Source organism: Dermacentor albipictus, chromosome 1 (genome assembly GCF_038994185.2).
Source record: "Dermacentor albipictus isolate Rhodes 1998 colony chromosome 1, USDA_Dalb.pri_finalv2, whole genome shotgun sequence".
Taxonomy (NCBI): Eukaryota; Metazoa; Arthropoda; class Arachnida; order Ixodida; family Ixodidae; genus Dermacentor; species Dermacentor albipictus.
The window spans coordinates 276,337,807-276,362,218 of NC_091821.1; the positions used below are offsets into that span (position 1 = coordinate 276,337,807).

Consider the following 24,412-nt stretch of genomic DNA (forward strand, 5'->3'; position numbering starts at 1 on the left):
GTCGTCTGCTTGCCATCATGTTACATGCTGCATGGTTGGTGGATTGACACAAAACATGTTTTGATGCCGTAACCATAAGCTGCGTTTAAATGCATGCAACAGCAGGGCTTTGCTTCCCCTGTAGTTACCTTGCAGTCTCCTTAGCAAGTAGTATGAGTGAAAGCCCTTACAAATGTTCATCTGCACCACAGCGTCTGCTCTGCATCTACTTTGTGTTTGCTCACTACCGTCATCAAGTACCATGCTAGAGCGGGGTAGCAAATTAACGATGCAGTAAACAATTAGGCTTTTACAGCTTTCCGCATCGTCAATGCATCACCAATGCTAGTGTTGTGGCGCCATCTGCTAACTAGAAATCAAACCAGTTTTACGGCTTGGTTCCATGTCTGACATGCCCGATACTTCTTCTCAATGGATTTACGCAGTGGATACTGGCAGATAAAAGTTAATGAATGAGATCGCGAAAAGACTGTTTTCGTAACTCCTGATGGCCTGTAGAAATTTAAGGTGCTGGCGGCGTGAAAACAAACAGAGCCTGATCTCAATAATTACAACAAAACATACCTAATGAATTGACCTCAGCTTGACATGAGACTTAGCGATGACGAATGTTGCTGCTTGTTTCTTGCTGACAGGGCAGAAAGCCAGTGACAAACACGAATTTAGATCGAAGCAGGTGGTCGGCAATGTATGGGTGCTGCCATATTACCACTGTTAGGGTGGCTTCTCTGCAACATTTCGGATTTCCATGTGACTGCACTTGGCGAATGGCAACGGAGCGGCACAAAAAAAAACTGAAGTCCAACTCTGGCTCCCTGTGGGAGCCATATACAGTATACAGTAATTCAACCTCCATAGGCAGCACACTACCCATATATGTGAGTTGTGATTAGTATATATGCGCACACAAGATTGGATTGTGCATTGAGAGAGTGCTTGTTTTGGAAGAGGGCAAATGATGCACTGCATCTGTAGTGCCCCTGATGATAACAACACATACTGACATTTTCAGAAAACGCCAACAATTGTTAATATGTGGCATTAAAAACCGCACTGGTCCCTGTTCCTATTGGCCAGTGCTCTTGCCTGAGTTAGTGACATCACGGCAATATTCTAGCACATTAGAGTGTATGAAAACAAGACTATTTACCGGATGGAATATCTCGATTTCTCTAAGACAACTGCAGCCAGCTGCTCGAACCAAAGGATGGTTTCGTTTCACTTGAACAACATTCTCAACAAGAAGTTCCACCAGTTCATATAACTGAGCATAATCCTGAAAAAGAAACAAAGAAATAAAAACATGAAACCACGAAATGACAGTTGAATCAACGAAAGCCAGTGACAGCGCCTTGCTTACCGCAGATTGATGAGACAGAATAATGGTCGTCATGGTGATTAAAGTTTGGCTCTGAACAGTGTACCTAGTTGTTCTTTTCAAGGCACCAAAGGCACTTTTCAGCGACTCCACGGCATCGTAGGCCCTAGAAAATTATATGTAGAGCTTGCACCTTAACGTAGCACTTAGGTATGTCAAGGTAGGAATATCACTTACGTTTCTTTTGACTGACAGCAGCTTCCTGCATCCTGGAGCATTACCAGCAGTGCAATTTGACAGCCTTCGTCCTGACGATCGTCGACAAGGACCTTGACATCGTGAGGGAGAGAAATGTGCTACAGGACCAATTGGCGCTTTCGCCCAAATTTTGACCCCGTTCTGACTCCGCGTATCAATGAAGTATGATAAAGGTGAGCTAAAAGCTATGCAACACCCACCTTGACGACGTCCGAGTAGTGGAGTCCAACAGTAATGGCTTCATTACCAGAGTCAGCATACAGCTCTTGCCGGAGCTTCGCCAGATTCGAGAAACATCCTTGCTGATCCATGACACTTTAGCGTTACCTTAGCCCAGCGACTAGCTGCAGTGACAAGAAACAACTGAGGCAACCATCGGTCCGCCTCGTTTTTGCGTCGCCGCCGAGTCACTTCGCCAGCCAAGACATGCCACGATGGGCCTTCTGTTGCGTGTGCCCGCTCTTTTAATCCAGCGCCAGTTTCTAGTCGGCGGTTTCAGTGTATTCTTAAAACACTTTCACGGTGCTGTGCCTTGAATGCTACTTGCTCGGTCTGACAGCAGAGATAATCAAACAAATTCGACAGAAGCTGAAAAACACGTCACTATGGAGTGCTCGCAACAAATTTTCATTGTAGAAGAGGTTAGGGAGCTTTGACACATCCTCTGGAAACGCCCGCGGTGTCGGAAAACGGGAAAACTTCCATGGTGAGCGTCGTCTGCAAAACGCCGTTCACCTTGGCTACAATGGCCTTTGAGACAGAAAACGACAGCCGACGCTGTTCTGTGCAATTTGGATCATAACGTTTTTTAAGCACTCAATTTTTTTTTCTCATTACGCAAAAGCATGGCCTTTGAGATTAGTTTTTGTTACTCGAGGATATTGTTCGATGCGTTCGATGTGGTCGCCATGGTGCACACCATCAAGCTGCTCGCATCGTCATCGGTGTCACGTTGTAAAATGGATGGCAAAGTTGAGAGTGCCGTTGGGAACACAGACTCTCAAAGCGAAAATGTGCAACCCACGTCGAGAAAAGTACGTTGAGCACTGTATGAGTAGTTACATGTGCTGCCGAAGTTTTGATGAGGCTTCTTCTGCATCGCGTGGGACGCCAGCTTCGCGGTGTGGGAAGCAAACTATGTAAACCATGATAGTGTCATCTGCTCGCTACACGGATAGCCTTCCTTAGCTGGCCTGTTTCTTTGATCGATCGTCCCAACAGTTTATTTTCTTAATTTTTTGCCGAAGTTGGCTGCAATTGCTGACTGTGTATATGCAGAGTCAGTCCCTTTTCCCAGGCAAGAGAGTGTGTCGCCGTTGTCCCGCTGCGCCCACGCTTAAACTGCCATTTCTTTAGTACCTTCGACGCTCATTTCATGTCATTTTACTGATAGTGCATTTGTTTACTCTTGCTTACTGTGTGTGTGCTGCACAATGCTGGGCGTCTAGCTGTAAGGTCACCGTTTTATACTGGTGTCGCACGGCCACTTTCGATTGCGATCGAGCCCGATCTATCAAAATTTTCTGCCGTTATTGACTCCCTTCCGCAGATTGAGCAAGGAAGCCAGTCGCGATCTAAAGTGTGCCCTGTGACACCCCTATTAAATATGCATTGGATTATAAGCTCCACTGCTTGTAACGCTACTGTCTTACCATAAAAAGAAAGATGAGTGCAAGTAATGTTTTTGGCCATTAGCGTACTTGTGTGGCAGTACAATTTTCTGCAAACGGGTACAACGTTGAGCAAGTTGGTTCATTTTAGAATGCGTGGAAACAGCGCGAAAAACGTGGGCATAAACTGCAAAGACACAAATCGAACACTTTTTCCCGCGCATTCTATGTGTTATTTTTAATCTCAAAATTTCGAACATTGAACTGTTTGGCGCCTAAAGCAAACATTCCTTAGGACGAAAGCTGCGCTGTTTTTGTTTTAAATACCATGTACCAACTGGTCCAACAGCTAACTATCTTGAAACATTACTGTATTGGGAAGATTGCAATAGTGTCATTGGATGTGTGCTTGTACTCATTCATTTGGCATAGGTCAGTGAATTTTCTGGTCTAAGTAGTGGTATGATCAGCTTAGATTTAACAAAGTAGCAGAAAATATAAATTTCTATATGTAATTTAATTTTATCTTTTGGCCTGCTTTTTCAGAGATTTCGGAAAGAAGAAAGCAAAAGCAGTAGTGACTCTGACAATGATTATACACCGTATGTACCACTCAAGGAGCGACGGAAGCAACAGGCATGTCTTGCTACTTTTATTATTTTCACATTCTTGTGACCTAACCTAAGCAAAATTTCATCATTGTGTAGCTGCGAAAGGCGGCTAAATAAGAAGAAAAAGAGAAGTCACTGTGGATATTGCTGCCTGTCAAAACCATCCTGCCAACGTCTAATTTTACAGCAACGTTGTTAGCCTCTAGTTGGTTGGCATATTTTGTGTCTTCGTCTGTGGGCAAAAATGTGGGCCGATCCCGGAAGTAATGAAATACCAGCCAACCTGTGGCGGAGGTGAAACGGGCTTCAAGCACTCAGCAAAGTGAAGCGAAAAGTGCATACAGTCTTTGGAATCATGCATACAGCATACAGAACAGCATTCGTTTCAATACAGAACGAGCACAAAATAAGCATCCAAAGCACATAATTGATGATAAGGCACTCCTGATAACAATGCGAAGCACTTAACACTCCCCGCATATGTTTCCCGGTAAAGATTACTGTTGCGCAAGCTGCCATCGTCGCGGCAGCTTGCAACGTGTGGAGTGACAGCACTGGCCTTTCGTATATCGCCTTGCAACTAATTTCATTGTTGTTGCATCACTGCTAGGGTAGGCAATGCATAGTTATGACTCCCAAGGAGCAGCGTGAATATGAAAAGTGGCAAAGGGAAAAAAAATGTCAATCTGACCTGCGGTGGCATGCTGTTAAAATTACCACTACTCTAAAGCAATAAAGCATTGTATACCCCTTTCAGCAGTTGTAGTGGTGGCTTTCAACAGCTTCGCTGGACATCCACTTTTGCAGGGCTGGAATGGCGAGTCAATTTTTGTTGTTGTTTTTTTCTCCTTAGCTCTCGTACAATTGCCCCACCCCTTGCTCGACATCCCTTGCTTCTTCAATTGTTTCCCACATGTTCACTTGCCATTGGACAGGGAAATTTAGTGCACCCTTTACAATTGCCAGGGACTAATGGACAGTCTGTGTTCACATATTTTACGGGTCACCTTGATGTGTAAATATGGACAGCTCCCCAGCCAGCCTTGAGTGAGCTTAGTACTGAGGGCTCCTCTTCATGTTGCAGATGTGAACCAACTGTTGACAGAAATAAGTTCACTCCTTTATACATACTGTGACTTTGCCAGGGATTCAAACTATTGCATTTTAGGCACCTGCTGCTGTGACCGCTATGTCGACCATGCTTTGCCTATGGCAACAAAATGTTCGTGGTAAAATGAAATTGAAAGACAAATTATCTATGGATATGTGTGTTTTTCTTGTTTAAAGAATGATACCCTTATGTGGCTTCTCTTGTTTGTAGGATGCATGCTGAGCTATATATCAGAAATTTTTAGTTAAAGGGCCAGACAACCACTCAGAACATGAATAGCAATAACCACGCTGATGGAAAGATTGCCTATTGTAGTAGCTAAAATGAGCCATCTTTTTCTCATTAAACGTAGATTTATATTTTTAGTTCACTAAAAGTCACGAAAAATGACCTTTGGCACACCATGCGGCAAAAACGCCAAGATACATAAAAGGCCTATCATGTAACTGTGTATTAGTGCACATTGTTCATGATCTTTCTATTAGTATTGAAATGCATTACACTTCTTTCTGTTATTAGATTTTCTAACAATGTGCAGGTAGGCCTTGGGTTGTCGTGAGTAGAACAGTGGTGCAGCCTTCACCTTCGTTTTTGAAGAGTTGGCTTGGCTTGTCTATCGACAGAATAACGACAGTGAGGACAAACGAGCCATGATGTAAGCAACTACTTGGGGAAAAGTGCCGTACAAATAGAAGAAAGGCCTGTAAAACAATGTGAACTTATTGTACCAGATTTTTATTTTAAAAAGTAGTTGAAAAATTCAAAATGTAGGTGGTTAACCGCAGTTACATTCACTACTGTGAAAGCAGAACAATGAGCGGCTTTCACAATTTGCGAGGCAGGTTATCGACATCGCTCTCACTTCTGAGTTGCTGGAAGAGGGACTTGTACTTTTTCAGAGGCTGCTCAGATCGAAAAATTCTGCTTACAAGATATCCACGCACTTTTGAAAGTAACCGCTGCAGGTGTAAACACTACTGAGGGTGACCTTTGCATTGCGCCATAAAAAGCTAGGTTCTTAAAAATCGGTTGTCAGTCCATTTAACCATCAAAGCCCCCCTCTCACTTTTTTTTTTTTTGCCTTGAGAACATTATTTGGTGTGAAAGTTACATTATTTATGATTTCTTTCTGGTAATACTGACACAAATTTTTTAACACGTGTGGTTGAAACATTTTTTTTTTTTCAAGGTAAATCAACATTTATAGTTTTCTTAGCTGTCCAAGTTACCACTACTTTGATAAAAATCATTGCAAAGCATGCCAAAAAACTTGAGTGATATGAACAAAATATCCTTTAATAAGCACAACTAGCACCATCTGTTGAAAATTTGTTCAACTCTACATGAAAAATATAGTAGCTCACCTATATTGAAATTTCCTGCAAACTGGCCTAGCACTGACCTAGCTTCTGGTATTGTGTCTGCTTGCAACTGTGGTGGTTTTGTAGCTCTCAAGCTAAGAACTGTTGTATGCAGCTTGGCAGGCTGGGCCGTTTACATGCCATCTTGTTGGAGGAAAAACGTGACAAATCCAGCACTGCTACTGATGAAGATGATGACCAGCGAGATGAATATGGCCGTAAATCCAACATCAGTCTGCTTGACCAACACACAGAGCTCAAAAAGAAAGCTGAAGGTGAGCAGATGGCTTTTGTGACATCACGGTAACAGTGCTTTGGTCATTTATCATCACTTGCGAAGAGCAGGTGTGTATGATATGCTTGATGTTGGGTGTAGTGTGCAATGGTGAAAAAAGGTAGTCCCGATAATCATTTTGACAGCTGTATATGTGCATTCCTTCTGTCAGTGTGTGTGCGTGCATCTGCGTACATGCATGTGTGTGGCCTAACATGCTTTGAGCAATCCGTTATTTTTCTCTGAAGTGGTTTTTGTCTGATAAATGCCATAGTACATGAATTTTCGTGGTTTCCTAATTTCTTTCCTTTTTGTGTGTGTGTGTGCCTGGAATTATGATTAACTGAAACAGTTAAAAAAACATGCCTGTCCTGTCATTTGGGTTCTAAATCCTTGTCTAGTTTACTGCATAAATTTATTTGAATATGACCTACCAACCAGTTTAAACCAAGATTCTGCTCGAACTGAAACTGCTCATGGCTAATGCTCAAACTTCTCATTCTGCTTTTTGCCTTTGTGTGGGCCACATGGTTTATATTCCAAAATGTGCATTTCCTACTTTTGTTTCGATTGTATCCTGTGCTGTATTGAAAGTTGTTTTGAGGGTGCTTCTTGTGCTTTCCTTGTCAGAAGCTCCAATGCATAGTGTATTACGTAACTTATCAATCAACTATCTGCAGATAAACTTCTTGTTTCTACCATGAAGTTGTTGTATGCCGGGCACCACCGAAAATCCCTCTGTATATGTACATCACGCAGTCATCATTATGCAGATATGGGATGCATGGTTAGGTTAGTAGGTATAAAAAAGTTATAACAGTTTGTTTACTAAAGGAATTGTGCTCTTCAAGAAATGTATTTGTTGCAATGAGGATATTTAGCTATCATTTATTTTATCACTGAGTAATTTTGTAGGCAATATGCCCGACAACCTGGACACTTAGGAGAGTAGTCAAGATGGTAGTGCTTAAAAATGTCTTCGTGGTCATATTTTGCCGTTTTGCGTCTATCTAATGGTTTGAAAAGTAGGCTTACAAAGGTTAGAAAGAATTGCTTTATTAAAGGAATTGTTCTCTTGGTGACCTTTATTTGTTGCAGTGAGGATAAATGGTTATAATTTATTTTATCACTGCCTAATTTTGTGCACAATATTTCTGGCACCATGGACAACTAGAAAGGTAGCAAAGATGGCCGTGCTTGGAAGTATCTTGCTGTTGAACTCAGTTGTGGTTCCTGGTAGGTTATCACTGGCACTGCCGCAGCTCAACTTTCAACATGTGCATGGGCGACCACACAATGCTGTCAGAGCTCTTGTCACATACAGACTGCCGTCACGTTGAGTGCACCCATGTGTAGCCTGCTGTTGATGCTGGGCAGCAACACAAGCCTTGCTTGATTACTATCACTCTCATTGCTTCATCCTTCAAGCGAAACTGTAATTAATAAAAAGACTATGCACATTTATGGACTTGTATTTGTGATTGTGCATTGAATCTTCCACTGGTTTTAATAATACCTGTTTCACATTTGTGTTATGTCCAGTGGGGTTGGGCTGCTGAGCACAAGGTTGCAGGATTGAATCCCGGTCACGGCGGCCGCATTTCGATGGAGGCGTAATGCGAAAACAGCCGTGTACTTAGATCTAGGTGCACATCAAAGAACCCCAGGTGGTCAAAATTTCCGGGAGTCCTCCCCTACAGCGTGCCTCATAATCAGAAAGTGGTTTTGGCACGTAAAACCCGATAATTAATTAAGTGTTATGTCCAGTTCCTTTGAAAGAGGGATAAACCAATTTTTTTGTGTACCCTCCTCCTTCTGTAATGCCTTACAGCACTGAAGATGTGAAACAAAATTTCTTATTAATGTTTTAGCCCGTGGCATTGTGTATTTGTTGTAAAAATTGAGCTCTGTTGATCAGAGAAGCATAACTAATTTGCAGTTTGTTAGACCTGTTTATTGGTTGTGTGTAAAGATATGCACATGTAAATAAAACTGCATCTAAAATTTCTCATATTTCCGGCTAGCCTTGTGTGTTTGCAATGCCAGTGCAAGTAGGTTAGGAGCATACCTGCCTTTACTGTGCATTTGCACTCATTTCCGTGGCCCTAATTTTTTAATGATTTACTTTGCAGCTCGTAAAGAGAGTGCACTGGAAAAGCAGCTCAAGGAAGAAGAGAAAATCTTGGAGAGTGTAGCTGAACGAAGAGGTAAGACATGTTGGGTCTTGTAATTTTATGTATCTTTCGCAAACTTTAGCCATTACAAGGCCCAAAGTAAGCAAGCCTTATTTGTTGTTTTCACACTTTCATTTTCTGGTACTAAAGATTCTCTGAATACTCTCTACCACCAGGGTACAATACTGATTCTTTACTACAGTACTGTTCTTGGTTTTCACCATGAAAAACCTTTGCAGATGTGTAATCATTCTCTATTTATGGCATCTATCAATGTTTGAACATATTACTTCTCTCCTATATTTAGTAGCTTTAAAATATAAGCTTTTTGTAGTCTGTGCCCAACTTAACCATGCGTATGCAAGTATAAGACATTATCAGTTCAACTTCTAAAAACCTTTTATCTTGCAGGCCAAGAGATAGTGCACTGACACATTTATTGCCAGCTTTTCTTACATGGTTTCCCTTCTCTTCTACATTTTACCATTCTTCGAACTTGCACGTACAGGCACACTAATGAGCAGTTAAATTACTGCCGTACACATTCTTCACACTATTGCGGTGCTGCCATGCTCCCTTATTAGAACACACCAATTTGACCTATGTAAACTTTTCGACAGCTCAGTGGTATCTCATCTATAGCAGTTTGTACTCTTCGCCTTGTCATTGGTTGTGCACTGGTTTTTCATGCGATTGCCCACCATGAACAATCTGCATGGGGTGGGAGAAAGCAAATTCATATTGTGTTTGCTGGGAACCTTCCTTAGATTGTGTAACCGCTAATATTGGTCATTTGTGTTTCTCTTTTTTTTTGTGCAAAAAGGGCCTGTTTGTTTTAATTTATGGAGAACGATTTCACAACCAGAAGTGATGAGAAAAAGGAGGTTGCTCTCTAGCCCTTAGTTCTTGTTGATGGCATTAAAGGGCCCCTCACCAGGTCTGGCCATTTTCAGCTGACAAGCGCAGAGCATACAATGCGCACTAACAATCATGTTTCCAAGGAATTACATCGCTATGCACCGCGAAAAGGTCTGAAATTTTAATCCGAATGCCGTTTTCCCCTTCCCTCGCGGTGACCACGTTCCAAGCCGGACGGTGACATAGTCGTGTCCCTGCTCCTACATAGTCGTGTCCACAGTGTGACGTCGCTCGTGTTGACACATGACTTCGAGAATTATTCAAGGCGGCATCTGTTATTTGTGTAATCTGTTGCTTCAATAGACAAATTAAAGATTAGAGAAATAATAAAACACACAAACGGAATGTCTGTATGTTTTTGTTTTATTTCTCACCGCAGCAAGAGAGATATACTTCCGTTTCGTCTGCTTGTTCCCACGGTCGTGCAGTCACGTGCGCAGGTACCTAAACCATGCCATTTTCTACCGTGTTCCTGCGCGTGATGATTCTCTGCAATCCACTCGGTCTGCCTCAGTATTCATGTAGCACTTAATTATACTGCTAGTCATGTGTCCTTCTGCACAGCATGCGATATCGTGCGCTACGCGAAACGAGACGCCAGAACAGCTCGCGCGCAAATGCCGTCAGCAGAAGTGCGCAGCGCCGTAAAAAAAAAAAAAAAAAATGAGGAGAAAAAATATGAAGGCGGCACCCGTGACGTATGCGTCACGCGATCCTCGAGGTCCAGTATGGGAGAACGCAGAGAAGGAATTTTGCTTGCGGAGGGTAGACGGAGCGAGTGGAGAGAGTGTCCCTCTATGCAGTGGAGCTCGCCTTCTGAAATCATGAGTTCGCAGCACTGAAATATTTCTATCTCGACTATTAATGAGCTGATCTGAAAATTTTTTTCCGGCCGAACGCTCCCTAGAGGATACGAGAGTCCAGCGTATAACCAAAATTTGCTATGGGGCCTGGTGAGAGGCCCTTTAACACTATGCTGTTAAAGAACTCTGTTCCACTTGTAGTATACTTGTCTGCCGAATTTCCAAACAGTCTGTATCACCCAGACTGTTGCCTGCTGATTGGAAAATGGTGAAGGTTGTTCCTGGTTTTACAATTAAAGATATAAAGCTTGTCTGGAAATTACTATACGATATCACAGGCAGGTGTTTCCTGCAATTTTAGGGAATATACAATTGCATCACTCATACACAACCACCTTGCAGTGAATTACTGGCAAGCACTTGTCAGTAGTGTTATCGAAGACACGAATGACACTGAGTGCAACTGTCAACCCTTTATGTAATGCCTCCTTGAGGAGTCTCCAAGGTATTGAAGTGAAATGAGAATCGGTGCAAGAGGAAATCAATCTGCAGTACAACTGTTCATAGCAGAGTAGATAAACCTCATTTCATGTCACTGTATGGAATAATGAAATGACTGTGAATTTGTATCTCTTATGCTGTCAGCTAGTGAGAATACCTGAGTGGCAGATGCAGAGAAACTCCTCCGGGTGAACACTTTTGCGAAATGGATATTACACATAGCCTTATCATCTCTAGCAAAATAGCACCAAGAAAACATGGTCAGCCAAGCAGTGAAATCCCTGAGCCACTATAGAAGAAGGCAAACCTACAGAATGACTTAAAAATGACTTGTGCCTCACAACCAGCAAAGTGCATTTTTGAAGGATTCATGTACAGCATACAATAATTTTTTCCCGACTTGAGGCAACATATTACAAATGCGCGCATCTCAGAATATTCTCAGAACATCTAAAAAATTTTAAATTTTTTTCTACTTTTTGAAAACCATTAATTGGAAGTGTGGAGAACCCAAAATGCTGTGTGCATATTTTTTCTACTCGGCATACTTAATTTGCACCTCAAGGGAAATACCTATGCTTCATGTCACTAGTACCAGAGCACTATAGAGGCTATTTCTGTTTTGTGGTGCTTATGCCTTTTTCACACATGCTCTCATTGTGTTTGTTTATATGTGTGTGTGTGTTTTATTTATATATAGTTACATTGTTACTACTCTTGAAAATATTGTACTTTTGCTTATGTTTTCACACTCATGTTCATTTTTTTGTTGTCAGCCTTTCTTTTTGTGTTCCCCTTGCTCATTGTGTCATACTGAAGGGTGTCTTTCAAAAATTAAATGAGTTAATTTTCCCAAAGCCTGTATGCCATGGGCCTCTTTAGGTGTCCTCATCTCTCCTCTTTCTGTCCTTTTCCTGAAGCACTCATGGGCGTGGCGGAGTTGGCCAAAGGCATCCAGTATGACCAGCCTATCCAAACAGGGTAAGCTACAGTACCTCTGTGAAATGGGTTGAGAACAGAAATGAGGATGATGTGTGTGGCTAATGAACAAAACAAGTGAGGGTTAACTGAGGAGCCAGACTTTTGTTAATCATATCATAAGAAGCCAACAAACAATGACACCAAGGACAACATAGGGGAAATTACTTGTACTTACTAATTGAATAAAAAAAATGATAAAAATGGAAATATGTGGATGAGAAACAACTTGCCGCAGTGGGGAATGATCCCACTTCTTCGCATTACGCGTGCGATGCTCTACCAATTAAGCTACTGCGGCGCCGTTTTCCCATCCCCTTTCTAGGGTATGTATGTTTTACTGCTAGAAATAACCCTGGGATCGTTAGCCAGTGCCATCGCGCACAAGCCTTGGTGGCACATCATCTTTTTTTGGGTGAAGGCAACTGGTCAATAAACCCACACATGCTACCTGAAGGCATCAGTCCCTGCAGGGGCGTCTGCGTCAGTAGGCGTTTGGTTTGTTGCGACACCACGTACCCGAGCACACGCGGGTTGGACCCTCGTGCGTCTAACCATGCGTGGCTTAGCCATGTCCAAAGAAAAGGGGATCCTGGGGGTTGAGCCAATGCCGGGTGTTTGGACCTTTTCGGCCCCTCAGCGGTGGCAACACACCTCTTTGGCCTCAGCTTCACGTAGACGGCACCCCCGGAGTGACCCACCCGGGGAAAATCGGTAGTTGCCTTTTCCTATTCTCCTCTCTAATTTTCGTCTTTCTCTTGCTTTCGATCTTTCCTGTCTTCTCTTGGCTTCCTTTTACTTCCACTTTTTCCAGGCAGCAAGGGTTAACCTTGTGTGGGATAGCCAACCTTGGTTATAACAGATTTGGTTATAGTAGTGTCGTACAGCTGGCGCATGCAGGACATGCCTTTTCACGGTCTTGCAGCGTCCCCTTGTTGGGCTCCATGGTATGTGGCTGGCGGTGCTGCCGAACTTCTTCATATATCTATGGCAAGTTCTTTTCCACCACTTCCTGGTCGCCCTCATAAACGAGGGCGCACCGAAGAAGTATTTACGTTCTATGGCCGTCATAGTTGAAACTTTCCCAAATTTTATGTCATACACTCCGAGAAAACCGCAAAGTCAGCGAGAATGATCTCTCCTTTTCTGGTATCGAAATTAATAACCGATGTTCTTGGCCAAGGCTATAAAGTTTCCAAACTTGCAAGTGGAGATCTTGTTTTGGAACTTTGAGATAAAAATCAGTATGAAAGGCTGCCGAATCTTGTGTCTTTTGGGGATGTTCCGGTGAATGTGACACCGCATCGCACCATGGACACCACACAGCCGTGGTGTTGTATCTGATAGTGACCTGATTGATCTGACCGAGGCTGAACTACTTGAAGGCTGGAGTGGCCAGAATGTGATCAGTGTAAAACGAATCAAAATGAGGCGCGATGGTAAAAAAATACAGAAAAAGCATCCTATTCTCACATTCAGTTCAAGAGTTCTGCCCTAAACAATCGAGGCAGGCTATGTGAAGATCAGAGTCAATCCGTATGTATCCCAAATCCCCTCCGATGCTTTAAATGTCAAAGGTTTGGCCACAGTTCCCAGAACTGCCATAGCCGACTAACCTGTGCCAAATGTAGCGACCATGAACATCCATCCGGGTCATGCGAGAACACTCCACACTGTGTTAATCATGAAGGGGAGCACCCTGCGTACTCGCGGTCCTGCCCATCTTGGAAAAAAGAAAAAGAAATAGTGTCAATCAAAATCAAAGAGAATATTTCATTTAATGCGACGCACAGGCGCATATCCTTCTTGCCAAAGAATAGCTTTGCCGAAGTGGCACGTCAGGGGGCAGCGCCACAACGGCCTCTGGCGGCTGTCCGGCCCACACACAGTGAGCCGGCACTGATGTCACCCACCCCCTCGGCGATTGCGGCTAGCGCTTCTTCGCTGTCCGAGAAGAAGGGGCCATTGACCTCCGGGCTGGTGGCCTCAGAGGCTTTATCGCTTGAGAAGAGGCCTTCTCGACCAACAAATCACTCACAAGAGCGGGTGTCCAGCGCTTCACAGGAGGTGATAGGCAAGACACCTAGTCAAACGGCACCGCTAGCACCTAAGGAGCGGCAAGAATCTCTCGACCGCTCCAATAAAGAGAAACAATGCATTACGGGACCGGCAAAGGGCCCTGTAACCTAACTTTTCTTGTTAGACACACAGCACTAACGTCGTTCCCATTATGGATACCCAAATATTACGATGGAACGTGAGAGGACTTCTTCACAGTCTTGAGGATGTTAAACAACTCCTTCACAAATTCACTCCAAAGGGGCTGTGTGTCCAAGAAGCACACCTAAAATTAACACAGACCAACTTTCTAAGGACCATATGCCACTTTCCGCAAAAACTGTGATGCTGCATTCACTTCTTCCAGGGGTATAGCCGTAATAGTCTATAAAGGCATTGCATGTCAGCAAATAAAACTCCGAACTCCCGTCGAGGCAGTTGCAGTCCGAGATGGGCTATTTGGTAAGCTAATCACAGTTTGCTCGATGTACGTCTCCCCTTCCTGTCAACTTTCTAAAGCAGAGTTTCAAAGCTTCATTGATGAGCTTCCTCTACCATACATACTCGTTGGTGATATAAACACATATCGCCCCCTGTGGGACGACACGCGTGGACACCTGATAGAAAATTTTCTGTTTTCTTCAGGTGCATGTTTAGTGAACATAAAAGAACCAACGTACTACAATGTTACACATAACACATACTCGTCCATAGACTTGAGCATAGTTTCGAGCTCACTATTTCCGTACCTGGATTGGTCTGTTCTCAAGAAACCCTATGGGAGCGACCACTTCCCAATTACATTAACACTAACAAAGCCAGATGCATGCTCGCCGCATTTCCCTCAATGGAACCTCGAATCAGCGAACTGGGAACTGTTTCGAGAACTCACATATTTAGGCGGGGACGACATTTCTGATTATAATGTAGACGATGCTGTGGCATACCTAATTGGTTTTATTATTGACGCTGCAACAAAATGTATTAAACAAACTAATGAACTGGCAAAGAACCGTCACATCCCATGGTGGAATGACGAATCTTGGAAAGCACGCAAAAATCGAAACAAAGCTTAGGTATTGCTTCACAATTCTCCAACAGCTGAAAACTTTATTAATTTCAGACAGGTCAAATCACAAGGCAGGAGAACATGTTGACGTGCAAAGAGAGAGAGCTGGGAGCAGTGCATATCTGGAATAAATTCTTACAAAGACGAGGCAAAGGTGTGGAATAGGGTGAATAAAATAAAAGGCCGGGAGATGGACCCCCTGCCCTTAGTAAGTACCCAAAGAGATGGCCTGGAAGACCAGGCAGACTGTCTGCGTGAACACTTTGAATATATCTCCAGTGCATCTCATTACATACAATCATTCATGAGGTTCAAAGAACGCACAGAGCGACAGCCCCTTGATCAGAAATGTGCCCGAAATGAAAATCGCAACCGCCCGTTCAGTTTAGCTACGCTTAAAACTTCTCTTGCTTGTTGCAACAGCTCAGCACCAGGTGGTGACCGTATTATATATGAAATGATAAAGTACCTCCACCCTAAAACACAGAAAACACTCCTCTCACTTTTTAATGTAATGGGCTGCTGGGTATATACCATATTCTTGCAAAGAAGCTATAATAATACCCATACTCAAACAAGGTAAGGAGGGTGTAAGAGTTGTCGGACGGTCCTACCGCTGTCAACCAGATGTAGGAGTCGTCGGACTACCTCGCCGCTGCACCATTTGAAGGAGCTGAAGGTCGTAGAGAGGAACTCGGGGAACAGGATTTATTTACATATTAAGCATTTTAAACAAGATACATTGGCAGTCTAGCGCGACTCCCATATGGAGCCCGCAAAGCTAACATACAGCAAAAAGTTTACGAGCACACAGCTCCCTACTACATTTCGAGCATGACAACGAGCACTCAGCTCCCAACAACAAGCACGACACGAGCACCCTCTAGCAGCCGGCAAACGCTGCTTATAAGCTCTCCGCTTGACGTCATAGTTCAACGTCGTCGTTCAGCGTCCACTCTTCGAGGTCCACGTGGTCGGAGTCCCAGTGGATGGAAACGTTCGTCCAGTCATTGAAAATTTGCCGCCGCCCCGCAGTACGGCCCACACACACAAAGGCACACACATTCCGAGTGTCCGGAGCCGACGTCAGAGGGCTTCGTAGAACTCTCGGTGCCGCATAGCTCTCGGTGTCGACGTCAGAGGGCTTCGTAGAACTCTGCTCCGTACCACATTCCTGAGCTGACTGCGCGCCACGTGGCTGCCGGTCATCCGCAGTTCTCGGAAGGGTGCCCCGTCTGGTGGGCTTGGAACACGTGCAGCGGGCTGAAAGCTGGCACGTTGCCACCCCGTACGGCCATTCCTAACAGCTCCTCCACAGCCCGGAAAATCTCGCCTGGCCAGTGCTGGTAACCACTGGGCAGGAAGAGAATGGCTGGCGAGCAAGATGACGGCTTTGCTCTCTGCAACCCCTGCGTACTCGGAATGCCTTCAACCATCTTACAACAACTGGTACAGAAGAGTCGACCCGGCAACACAATACCGCTCAGCGTTCAAACGCCCGGAATTAGCTGCTAACCCACCAGGCTTGCTGCCACAATCTTCATGCAAGTCACTTAACTGGGAATCCCAAATTTTGCCCCAGAATTTCGTGCCGCCAAAGCGAACGTTCACGTTCCTCCTGAGTTCGATCGAACCCGACCGTCGCGCTGCACCAGAGTAAAGATTTACGCAGAATTAAACCGAAGGCTTTCAAACACCAATACCCAAACATAACTTAAGCAGCTTAACTTCACGAACAGCCTGTTCTTACCCTATCGCAGTGGCGTACTTATTTACATGTACTGCTGCCACTGAACCGTCTGGCCAACTCCACAGGTACGTCAATACAATCGCGCTAGCTTTGTGGTCTCTATTCCAAACAAGTGCTTGCATCATACAAAGTTTTCATCACGCTGACTCACATTTGTTCCTTTAATCCACACAGGACACGTTCCTTAAACAAACAACCACACTTGCGTAACTTACGCAACACAGAAGAACCTTTGAACAAATGTGTCTTTTACTAACTAGCTCTTCGCACGCATACTAGAGAAGTCAGAATACGGCTGCCCTCGACACACACGAGCAACCCAGTCATCAACGTTCTGCTTCCTTCCGTCCGCACAGGACACGCGTTAATGGACCTAAGAGCTCTTCTCAGTGCAAATCAGGCACTTACTGAAAATCTATGCGCTTAACCTTAGAAAATTCAAAAACACTTAAAAAGAAAGAAGGTTAAATAACACACGCGCGTTACGATAGGCCTCTCAACGATAACCTTGACCTTCAGGTTACTCACGCATACACAAAAAAAGAAATCTTATATACTTATTAATGAACACCTCGCGAGACTACAGGTTTACTTTAAACGCGTCTTTCAAATCTCGAGCTTCTCAAACAAAACATAAACGGAGCTCATACCTTACATATTGAAAGAAATCCTGGTCTCAAATCGCAAAAATTTGCAAATGCTCAAAAATAAAACAAAACAACACGTTTTCCTACTACGGAAGCTCTCTTGGCCTCACCCGCCATGGTTGCTCAGTGGCTATGGTGTTAGGCTGCTGAGCACGAGGTCGCGGGATCGAATCCCGGCCACGGCGGCCGCATTTCGATGGGGGCGAAATGCGAAAACACCCGTGTACTTAGATTTAGGTGCACGTTAAATAACCCCAGGTGGTCGAAATTTCCGGAGTCCCCCACTACGGCGTGCCTCATAATCAGAAAGTGGTTTTGGCACGTAAAACCCCATAACTTTTTAACTCTCTTGGCCTCCCGTTCCCGATTGCTTACGACTGACTCATACTTTGAGCCGTACCCGAGGTGGCCGCGGTTTGAAAGCTATTCTGGCTGCCGAGGAACAACAAAAGGGCTGACTCACTATCAGCTCCCCCAAGACGTTACAGTCACCTGCCAATTTGCGTCTTGGCACCCCGCTTTCAACATGACCTCGACTGACCGCGTCGCTACTCCCCACCTGGTCTCTTCTTGCCACCTTGCGCTTCTTTGTACTGCACGCTGAGCTTTGAAGAGAATGACGGAACGACGAGGAATTTAACGGCCCTGTGCCCTTTGCCCGCGTCTGTGCAGAACATGCCTCTCGGTCTCCCTTTGACCGGTGGCTCGAACGTGTTTGATGCGTCAACATCGTCCGTGACGACCGCACCTGTCTTTTCTGCGCGCCCTGCCCTTCTGGGTCTCTCGCCGTCTTTGGCAGCGCTACATTAGTCACCGCATTCCGATCTTTTCGGCGCTTCTTTCTGCGGTGCTTTCTCTTTGACTTCTCTTTCATGCCGTCATCTCGCGCCTCCTGCTGGCCGTTACACATCTCGTCGGCCCAGATGGGTCTCTTACCCGCACAGTCTGATTGATTTTCATTTAAATCAACATTCTCTCTGCCTCGACTGGCGGACAGCTCAACCGACTCTGGCACAATGCAGCAGGCTTTATTCGAGTTATGCAACTCGCACTCTTGCGAACTGCCCTCTACTGCATTGCCCAGCTCACGCTGTGCATCGACACACAGCCCGTCAGTATCGATCGCTGTCTCACGCGCACAGTCCGAATGATTAATAACTGAATCATCCCTACCTAGGCTGTCTAGACTGGCGGAGAGCCGCACCGATCCCTGAACAATGCAGTTGTTCTCTCGTGAACTACGGAGCTCGCCATCCCGAGAACTACCTTCAACTGCATCGCTCAGCTCGCACTTCACTTCGGCACGCAGATCTGACTCGACATGAGTGCTCGCATCTGTCAAGTCAACAGTACCCTGTACCTCGCTAACGACCTCGATACCATGAGATGCGACGCACACACGCGGTAACTGTGCCTATTTGTTCGCAGCTGGCCTAGCTGTCTCTACAGTCCTCTGTTGGCACAGTACCTCGTCGCTCTCACTCTGGCCTGTAACGGCCTCTGCTGCCACTAAGGCATCATTAGCAGCTTGCACTTCGAGTTCACTTATGAACGTGCTGCTATTCTCACAGGTACTACTACTCTCGCCTTTCGAACAAGATCTGCTATCTGCTTCTTCCCACTTTTGCTGCGTCCAGCCTACAGATTTCTCAAGCCGCTGTTGACTTTGTTCGATGAACTGCTGAAAACCTTCAATCTCTTTGTTCAATGCCTCAATGTACTGCCTCGTTACTTCTGTTAGGCCTTCTTCCTGTGAAATGCTTTTTAGTTTCTGCCTTGCTTTTTCCTGTTCTTGCCTAAATTCTTCCTGTTCTTGCCTAATTGCTTCCTGTTCCCGCTTTTTGCTTAGAATTCGTTTGCCCATTTGTTCGATGAATTTCAAATCATTGTTACTTTCTAGAATGGTTTTACGAATCTCCGATTCCGTCAAGTCCTCCTCTACGTTCACCTCGATCTCTTCACACAACCACAACAGGTCAGCTCTCGTCAAACACATTAGGACCATGGTCGCTACTTTAAGCTTTGACTCTGCTGTCACACAATACTTGTTGCGATACCCACGCAAATCAAAATACAAGTAAAAGATCCCCAGCGAATCAAATAAAGAACACAGAGAAATTAAAGCCTGGTAAATCTTACAGCTAAAACCAAACGCTTACCCACTGAAGCAGCACCATATCACCAGTCCTTCCCCGCCGTATCCAGTCAGTTGCAAGAGGTGGTCAATCTCAAGTCACTTCCAACTTGATCAGGGTGCCAGTCGGTCACCATGTGCCAACGTCTGTCAGCTGCCGTTGCTGTCACCGAGCCGTAGGCCGATCTAGGAGTCGTAGGCTGATCTCACCGCTGCCATTCAGTTGTCAGAGTTGTCGGACGATCCTACCGCGGTCAACCAGATGTAGGAGTCGTCGGACTACCTCGCCGCTGCCACCATTTGAAGGAGCTGAAGGTCGTAGAGAGGAACTCGGTGAACAGGATTTATTTACATATTAAGCATTTTAAACAAGATACATTGGCAGTCTAGCGCGACTCCCATATGGAGCCCGCAAAGCTAACATACAGCAAAAAGTTTACGAGCACACAGCTCACTACTACATTTCGAGCATGACAACGAGCACTCAGCTTCCAACGACGAGCACGACACGAACTTCCTCTAGCAGCCGGCAAACGCTGCTTATAAGCTCTCCGCTTGACGTCATAGTTCAAGTCATCGTTCGGCGTCCACTCTTCGAGGTCCACGTGGTCGGAGTCCCAGTGGATGGAAACGTTCGTCCAGTCATTGTAAACTTGCCACCGCCCCGCAGTACGGCCCACACACACAAAGGCACACACATTCCGAGTGTCCGGAGCCGACGTCAGAGGGCTTCGTAGAACTCTTGGTGCCGCATAGCTCGCGGTGCCGCATAGCTCTCGGTGTCGACGTCAGAGGGCTTCGTAGAATTCTGCTCCGTACCACATTCCTGAGCTGACCGCGCGCCACGTGGCTGCCGGTCATCCGCAGTTCTCGGAAGGGCGCCCCGTCTGGTGGGCTTGGAACACGTGCAGCGGGCTGAAAGCTGGCACGTTGGCACCCCGTACGGCCATTCCTAACAACAGGTAGTTACAAACCTATCGCTTTGACAATCTGTCTCTGCAAGCTCTTTGAAAAGATGATAAACCAGCGCCTAGTCTATCTCCTTTAGAGCAACGAACTACTAGATCCTTACCAGTGTGGTTTCAGAGAAGGCAGGTTGACCGCAGACCACCTTATCGTCATTGAGGTAAACATAAGGGATGCCTTCATACACAAACAGTTTTTCTCTCCGTATTTCTTGATTTGGAGAAAGCATATGACACCACATGGTGCTTCGGTATTATCCGAGACCTTTTCACTATGCGTATCCACGGCAGTATGTTGAGTATTGTCGAAAGTTACCTTTCTAACCACACACTTCGTGTAAGGGTAGGCCATGCCTTGTCAAGGTCTTTCACCCAGGAAACCGGTGTTCCGCAAGGTGGTGTGCTAAGTTGCACACTCTTTATTGTGAAAATGAATTCTTTGCGCATGGCTATCCCACGAGCAATGTTATACTCTGTATATGTAGATGATGTGCACATTGGATTTAAATCATGCAACTTTGCCATCTGCTAAGGACATGTCCAGCATGCCTTAATTAAACTGAGGGAAACGGTTTCAGGTTGAGCCCTCAAAAAAGTACATGCATTGTTTTCATGAATAAGAGAGGAATAGCACTATGTCCTGCTATTGAGCTCTCTGGTAGCAGATTACCTTTAAGTGCCGAGCACAAGTTTCTTGGCCATCATATTGGACTCGATACACATTCATCCCGCATATTAAATACTTGAAGTCTAAGTGCCTCAAAAGAATGAACTTATTGAAAATTTTTTCAAGTACAACATGGGGCAGTGATAAGAAATGTCTTTTGAACTAATATAGGTGTCTTGTCAGCTCACGTCTTTACTACGGCACGATAGTGTATCAGTCCGTTACACCAAGTGCTTTAAAGATGTTGGATCCTGTCCATAATTTAGGAATCCACCTCGCGACCGGAGCATTCAGGACAAGCCCCGTACAAAGCCTTTATGCAGAAACAAAATGTATGGTCACTTCATCTTCAGAGATCATGTAGCAGTTTTAAATATTTTCTTAAAATAAATTCAAACCACGAACATCCCTCTTATTCATGCACAAATGATATGACCGCTGCCATACTCTCCTGGCTACATGACCGGGTTAGTTGAAGTATGGGAGAGGCCTTTGCCCTGTAGTGGGCGTAACCGGGCTGATGATGATGCTGATGAAATAAACGACCTGCAGTGGGAAGACCGTTCTCTTTGCGTGCGAGAAACCTTAAGGATTAAATGGGTGTTCCGGTGTTTGAACATTGTCCTGTGACTCCAGTGAAACTGTTACCACCATGGCAGTGGCAGCTGATAGAGTGTGACACATCCTTTGTAGAGGTCGCTAAACATGCGTCAGAGGCACATATTAAAATGGATTTCCTAGAACTCCAGTACACGTACTCTTGCGCAGAGTTTTACACAGACGCTTCTAAGTCGCATGCCGAGGTATCTTATGCAGCTGTTGGTCCATCCTTCTCAGAATCCGGTGTACTGCACCCTGAAACAAGTATATTTACGGCTGAGACCCATGCATTATTGTCGGCTGTGAAGCATATAAGGAAGCCAAACTTCAAAAAAAAAACAATTATATTTACAGACTCCCTAAGCGTTTTAAAAGCCTTGAAGTAACTCTGTAAACACAAGAACCCAGTACTTACTGAGCTCTATTCCATTCTCTGTAAAGCATATATATCTAACCAGCATGTCATTATATGGTGGGTACCTGGCCATAGAGGCATCGAGGGTAGAGTACTAGCTGACCAAATGGCCACATGACTCACATCGCATGCTATTATTCCTACGACTGCTGTCTCTGTCACAGATCTGAAGCCTTTGTTACGAAAGAAACTGAGAAGCCACTGGCAATGCTTTGTCATATCTCATTTTCAATATTTCATTTGCCACTGGCAAATGAAAATACGACTAACTGATGTCCTATTCTGCCGACTCAGGATAGGACACACCTATGGCACCCACAATTTTTTACTGACTTGTGTATGAGCCTCCAACCTGTGGTAGATATGGTAAGAGGCTGACCGTCCTCCAAGTCCTCCTGAAGTGTCGGGAAGATGAAGCTTAGAGAAAGAAACATTTTCCTCTTGTATATCGCCAGCACACCCCTTTCTATCCTGCAGTGTTTCCTGGTGCACAACTGTTTTTTGGCACCAAAGCAGTTCTAGATTTTTTTAATGATGTCGACTTGCAAGTTTTTAGCCCCATAAATTCATAGCACATCTTCTTTCCAGAGGATGCCGCTGTAATGGTAGTTTTGTATAGCACATGCTTCCAGGCCCTTGCATCTCAAGGGCTCTGTTAAAGCAGTAGTGCTTCTTGCAAATGTTTATCTATGACATATTTCACTGTATCATGATTATTTCACAATGTATCTTTCGTGTCTATTGTACAGCTCATTAACCATTGGCATAATTTTATCTCATATAGGTTTTATGCACTTTACAGCGACTGTTTTTTAGGCCCCTTTACAGCCACTTAACATCTACCCTTCATCATTCATAACTCCAGTGCGAACGCGTTAACACCAGCCTGGTGCTTTTTGGCCACATTTAGCCCTTGTGCCACAAAACACCACATTCATAATTTATGAAGGCATCAATGTTGCTGGATTCAAGACCATTGTTATGCAATGAACGAGAAGAGTGGGGGTTAACTGAGGGGCCAGATTTTTGTTGATCATATCATAAGAAGTTTACAAACAACGACACCAAGGACAACGTTTTAGGACGAGTTGCGCCTAAAAAAGAACGAACACAGGAAAAACCAGGTAGACAAAAAGAGTGCAAACTATCAACTCTACCTGGTTTTTCCTGTGTTTGTTCTTTCTTAAAGGACCCCTCACCAGGTCTGGCCATTTTAAGCTGACAAGCGCAGAGCATACAGTGCGCGCCAACGACCGTGTTTGTAAAGAATTACATTGCTATGCTCTGCGGAAAGGTCTGAAATCTCAATCCGAGCGCCCTTTTTCCTTCTTCTCATGGCCGCTGCGCTCCAAGCTGGACGGTAACATACTCGCATCCTTGCGCCTACATACTCGTGTCTGCAGTGTGACATCGCTCGTGGTGACACGTGACTTCGAGAATTATTCAAGGCAACATCTGTTATTTGTGTGATCTGTTGCTTGAATTGACGAATCGAACTTTAGAGAAATAATAAAACACACAAACGGAATGTCTGTATGTTCCTGTTTTATTTCTCACTGCAGCAAGAGAGATATACTTCCGTTTCGTCTGCTTGTTCCCACGGTCATGCAGTCACGTGCACAGGTGCCGAAACTATGCCATTTTCTACCGTGTTCCAGTGCGTGATCATGCTCTGCGATCCACTCGCTCTGCCTCAGTATTCATGTAGCACTTAATTATACTGCTAGTCATGTGTCCTTGTGCACAGCATGCAATAGCGTGCGCTACGCGAAACAAGACACCAGAACAGCTCGCACGCAAATGCCGTCAGCAGAAGTGCGCAGCGCCGTTAAAAAAAACAAAAAAAAGAGGGAAAAAAAATGAAGGCGGAACCCGTGACATATGCGTCACGCGATCCTCGAGGTCCAGTATGGGAGAACGCAGAGAAGGAATTTCGCTTGTGGAGGGTAGACGGGGCGAGTGGAGACAGTGTCTCTCTATGCAGTGGAGATCGCCTTCTGAAAGCATGAGTTCACGGCTCTGAAATATTTCTATCTCGGCAATTAATGAGCCGATTTGAAAATATTTTGTGGCAGAACGCTCCCTAAAGGACATGTAACAATTTTCAGCATATGACCAATATTTGCTATGGGGCCTGGTGACAGGCCCTTTAAGCACAACTCGTCCTAAAACATAGTCATGGACCAACTC

General features: G+C 44.8%; 2 protein-coding genes across 5 annotated transcripts in view; one reads left to right on the forward strand and one right to left on the reverse strand.

Moving 5' to 3' along the window:
• Nucleotides 1-2,293, reverse strand: part of LOC135908778 (AP-5 complex subunit beta-1-like) — a 209,954-nt gene extending 207,661 nt beyond the window's left edge. For all 4 annotated transcript variants that reach the window (XM_065440620.1, XM_065440622.1, XM_065440621.1 and 1 more), the window contains exons 1-4: nt 1,777-2,293; nt 1,556-1,647; nt 1,361-1,484; nt 1,151-1,276 (exon numbers count right to left, since the gene is read on the reverse strand). In XM_065440620.1, coding sequence (XP_065296692.1) covers nt 1,151-1,276; nt 1,361-1,484; nt 1,556-1,647; nt 1,777-1,887 — 453 coding nt within the window. In that variant the 5' untranslated portion in view covers nt 1,888-2,293. The remainder of the gene's footprint in view (nt 1-1,150; nt 1,277-1,360; nt 1,485-1,555; nt 1,648-1,776) is intronic.
• Nucleotides 2,294-2,469: 176 nt separating this feature from the next.
• Nucleotides 2,470-24,412, forward strand: part of abs (ATP-dependent RNA helicase abstrakt) — a 214,526-nt gene continuing 192,583 nt past the window's right edge. The window contains exons 1-5 of the mRNA XM_065440624.1: nt 2,470-2,610; nt 3,733-3,822; nt 6,385-6,544; nt 8,676-8,750; nt 11,860-11,920. Of these exons, the coding sequence (XP_065296696.1) occupies nt 2,485-2,610; nt 3,733-3,822; nt 6,385-6,544; nt 8,676-8,750; nt 11,860-11,920 (512 nt within the window). The 5' untranslated portion in view covers nt 2,470-2,484. The remainder of the gene's footprint in view (nt 2,611-3,732; nt 3,823-6,384; nt 6,545-8,675; nt 8,751-11,859; nt 11,921-24,412) is intronic.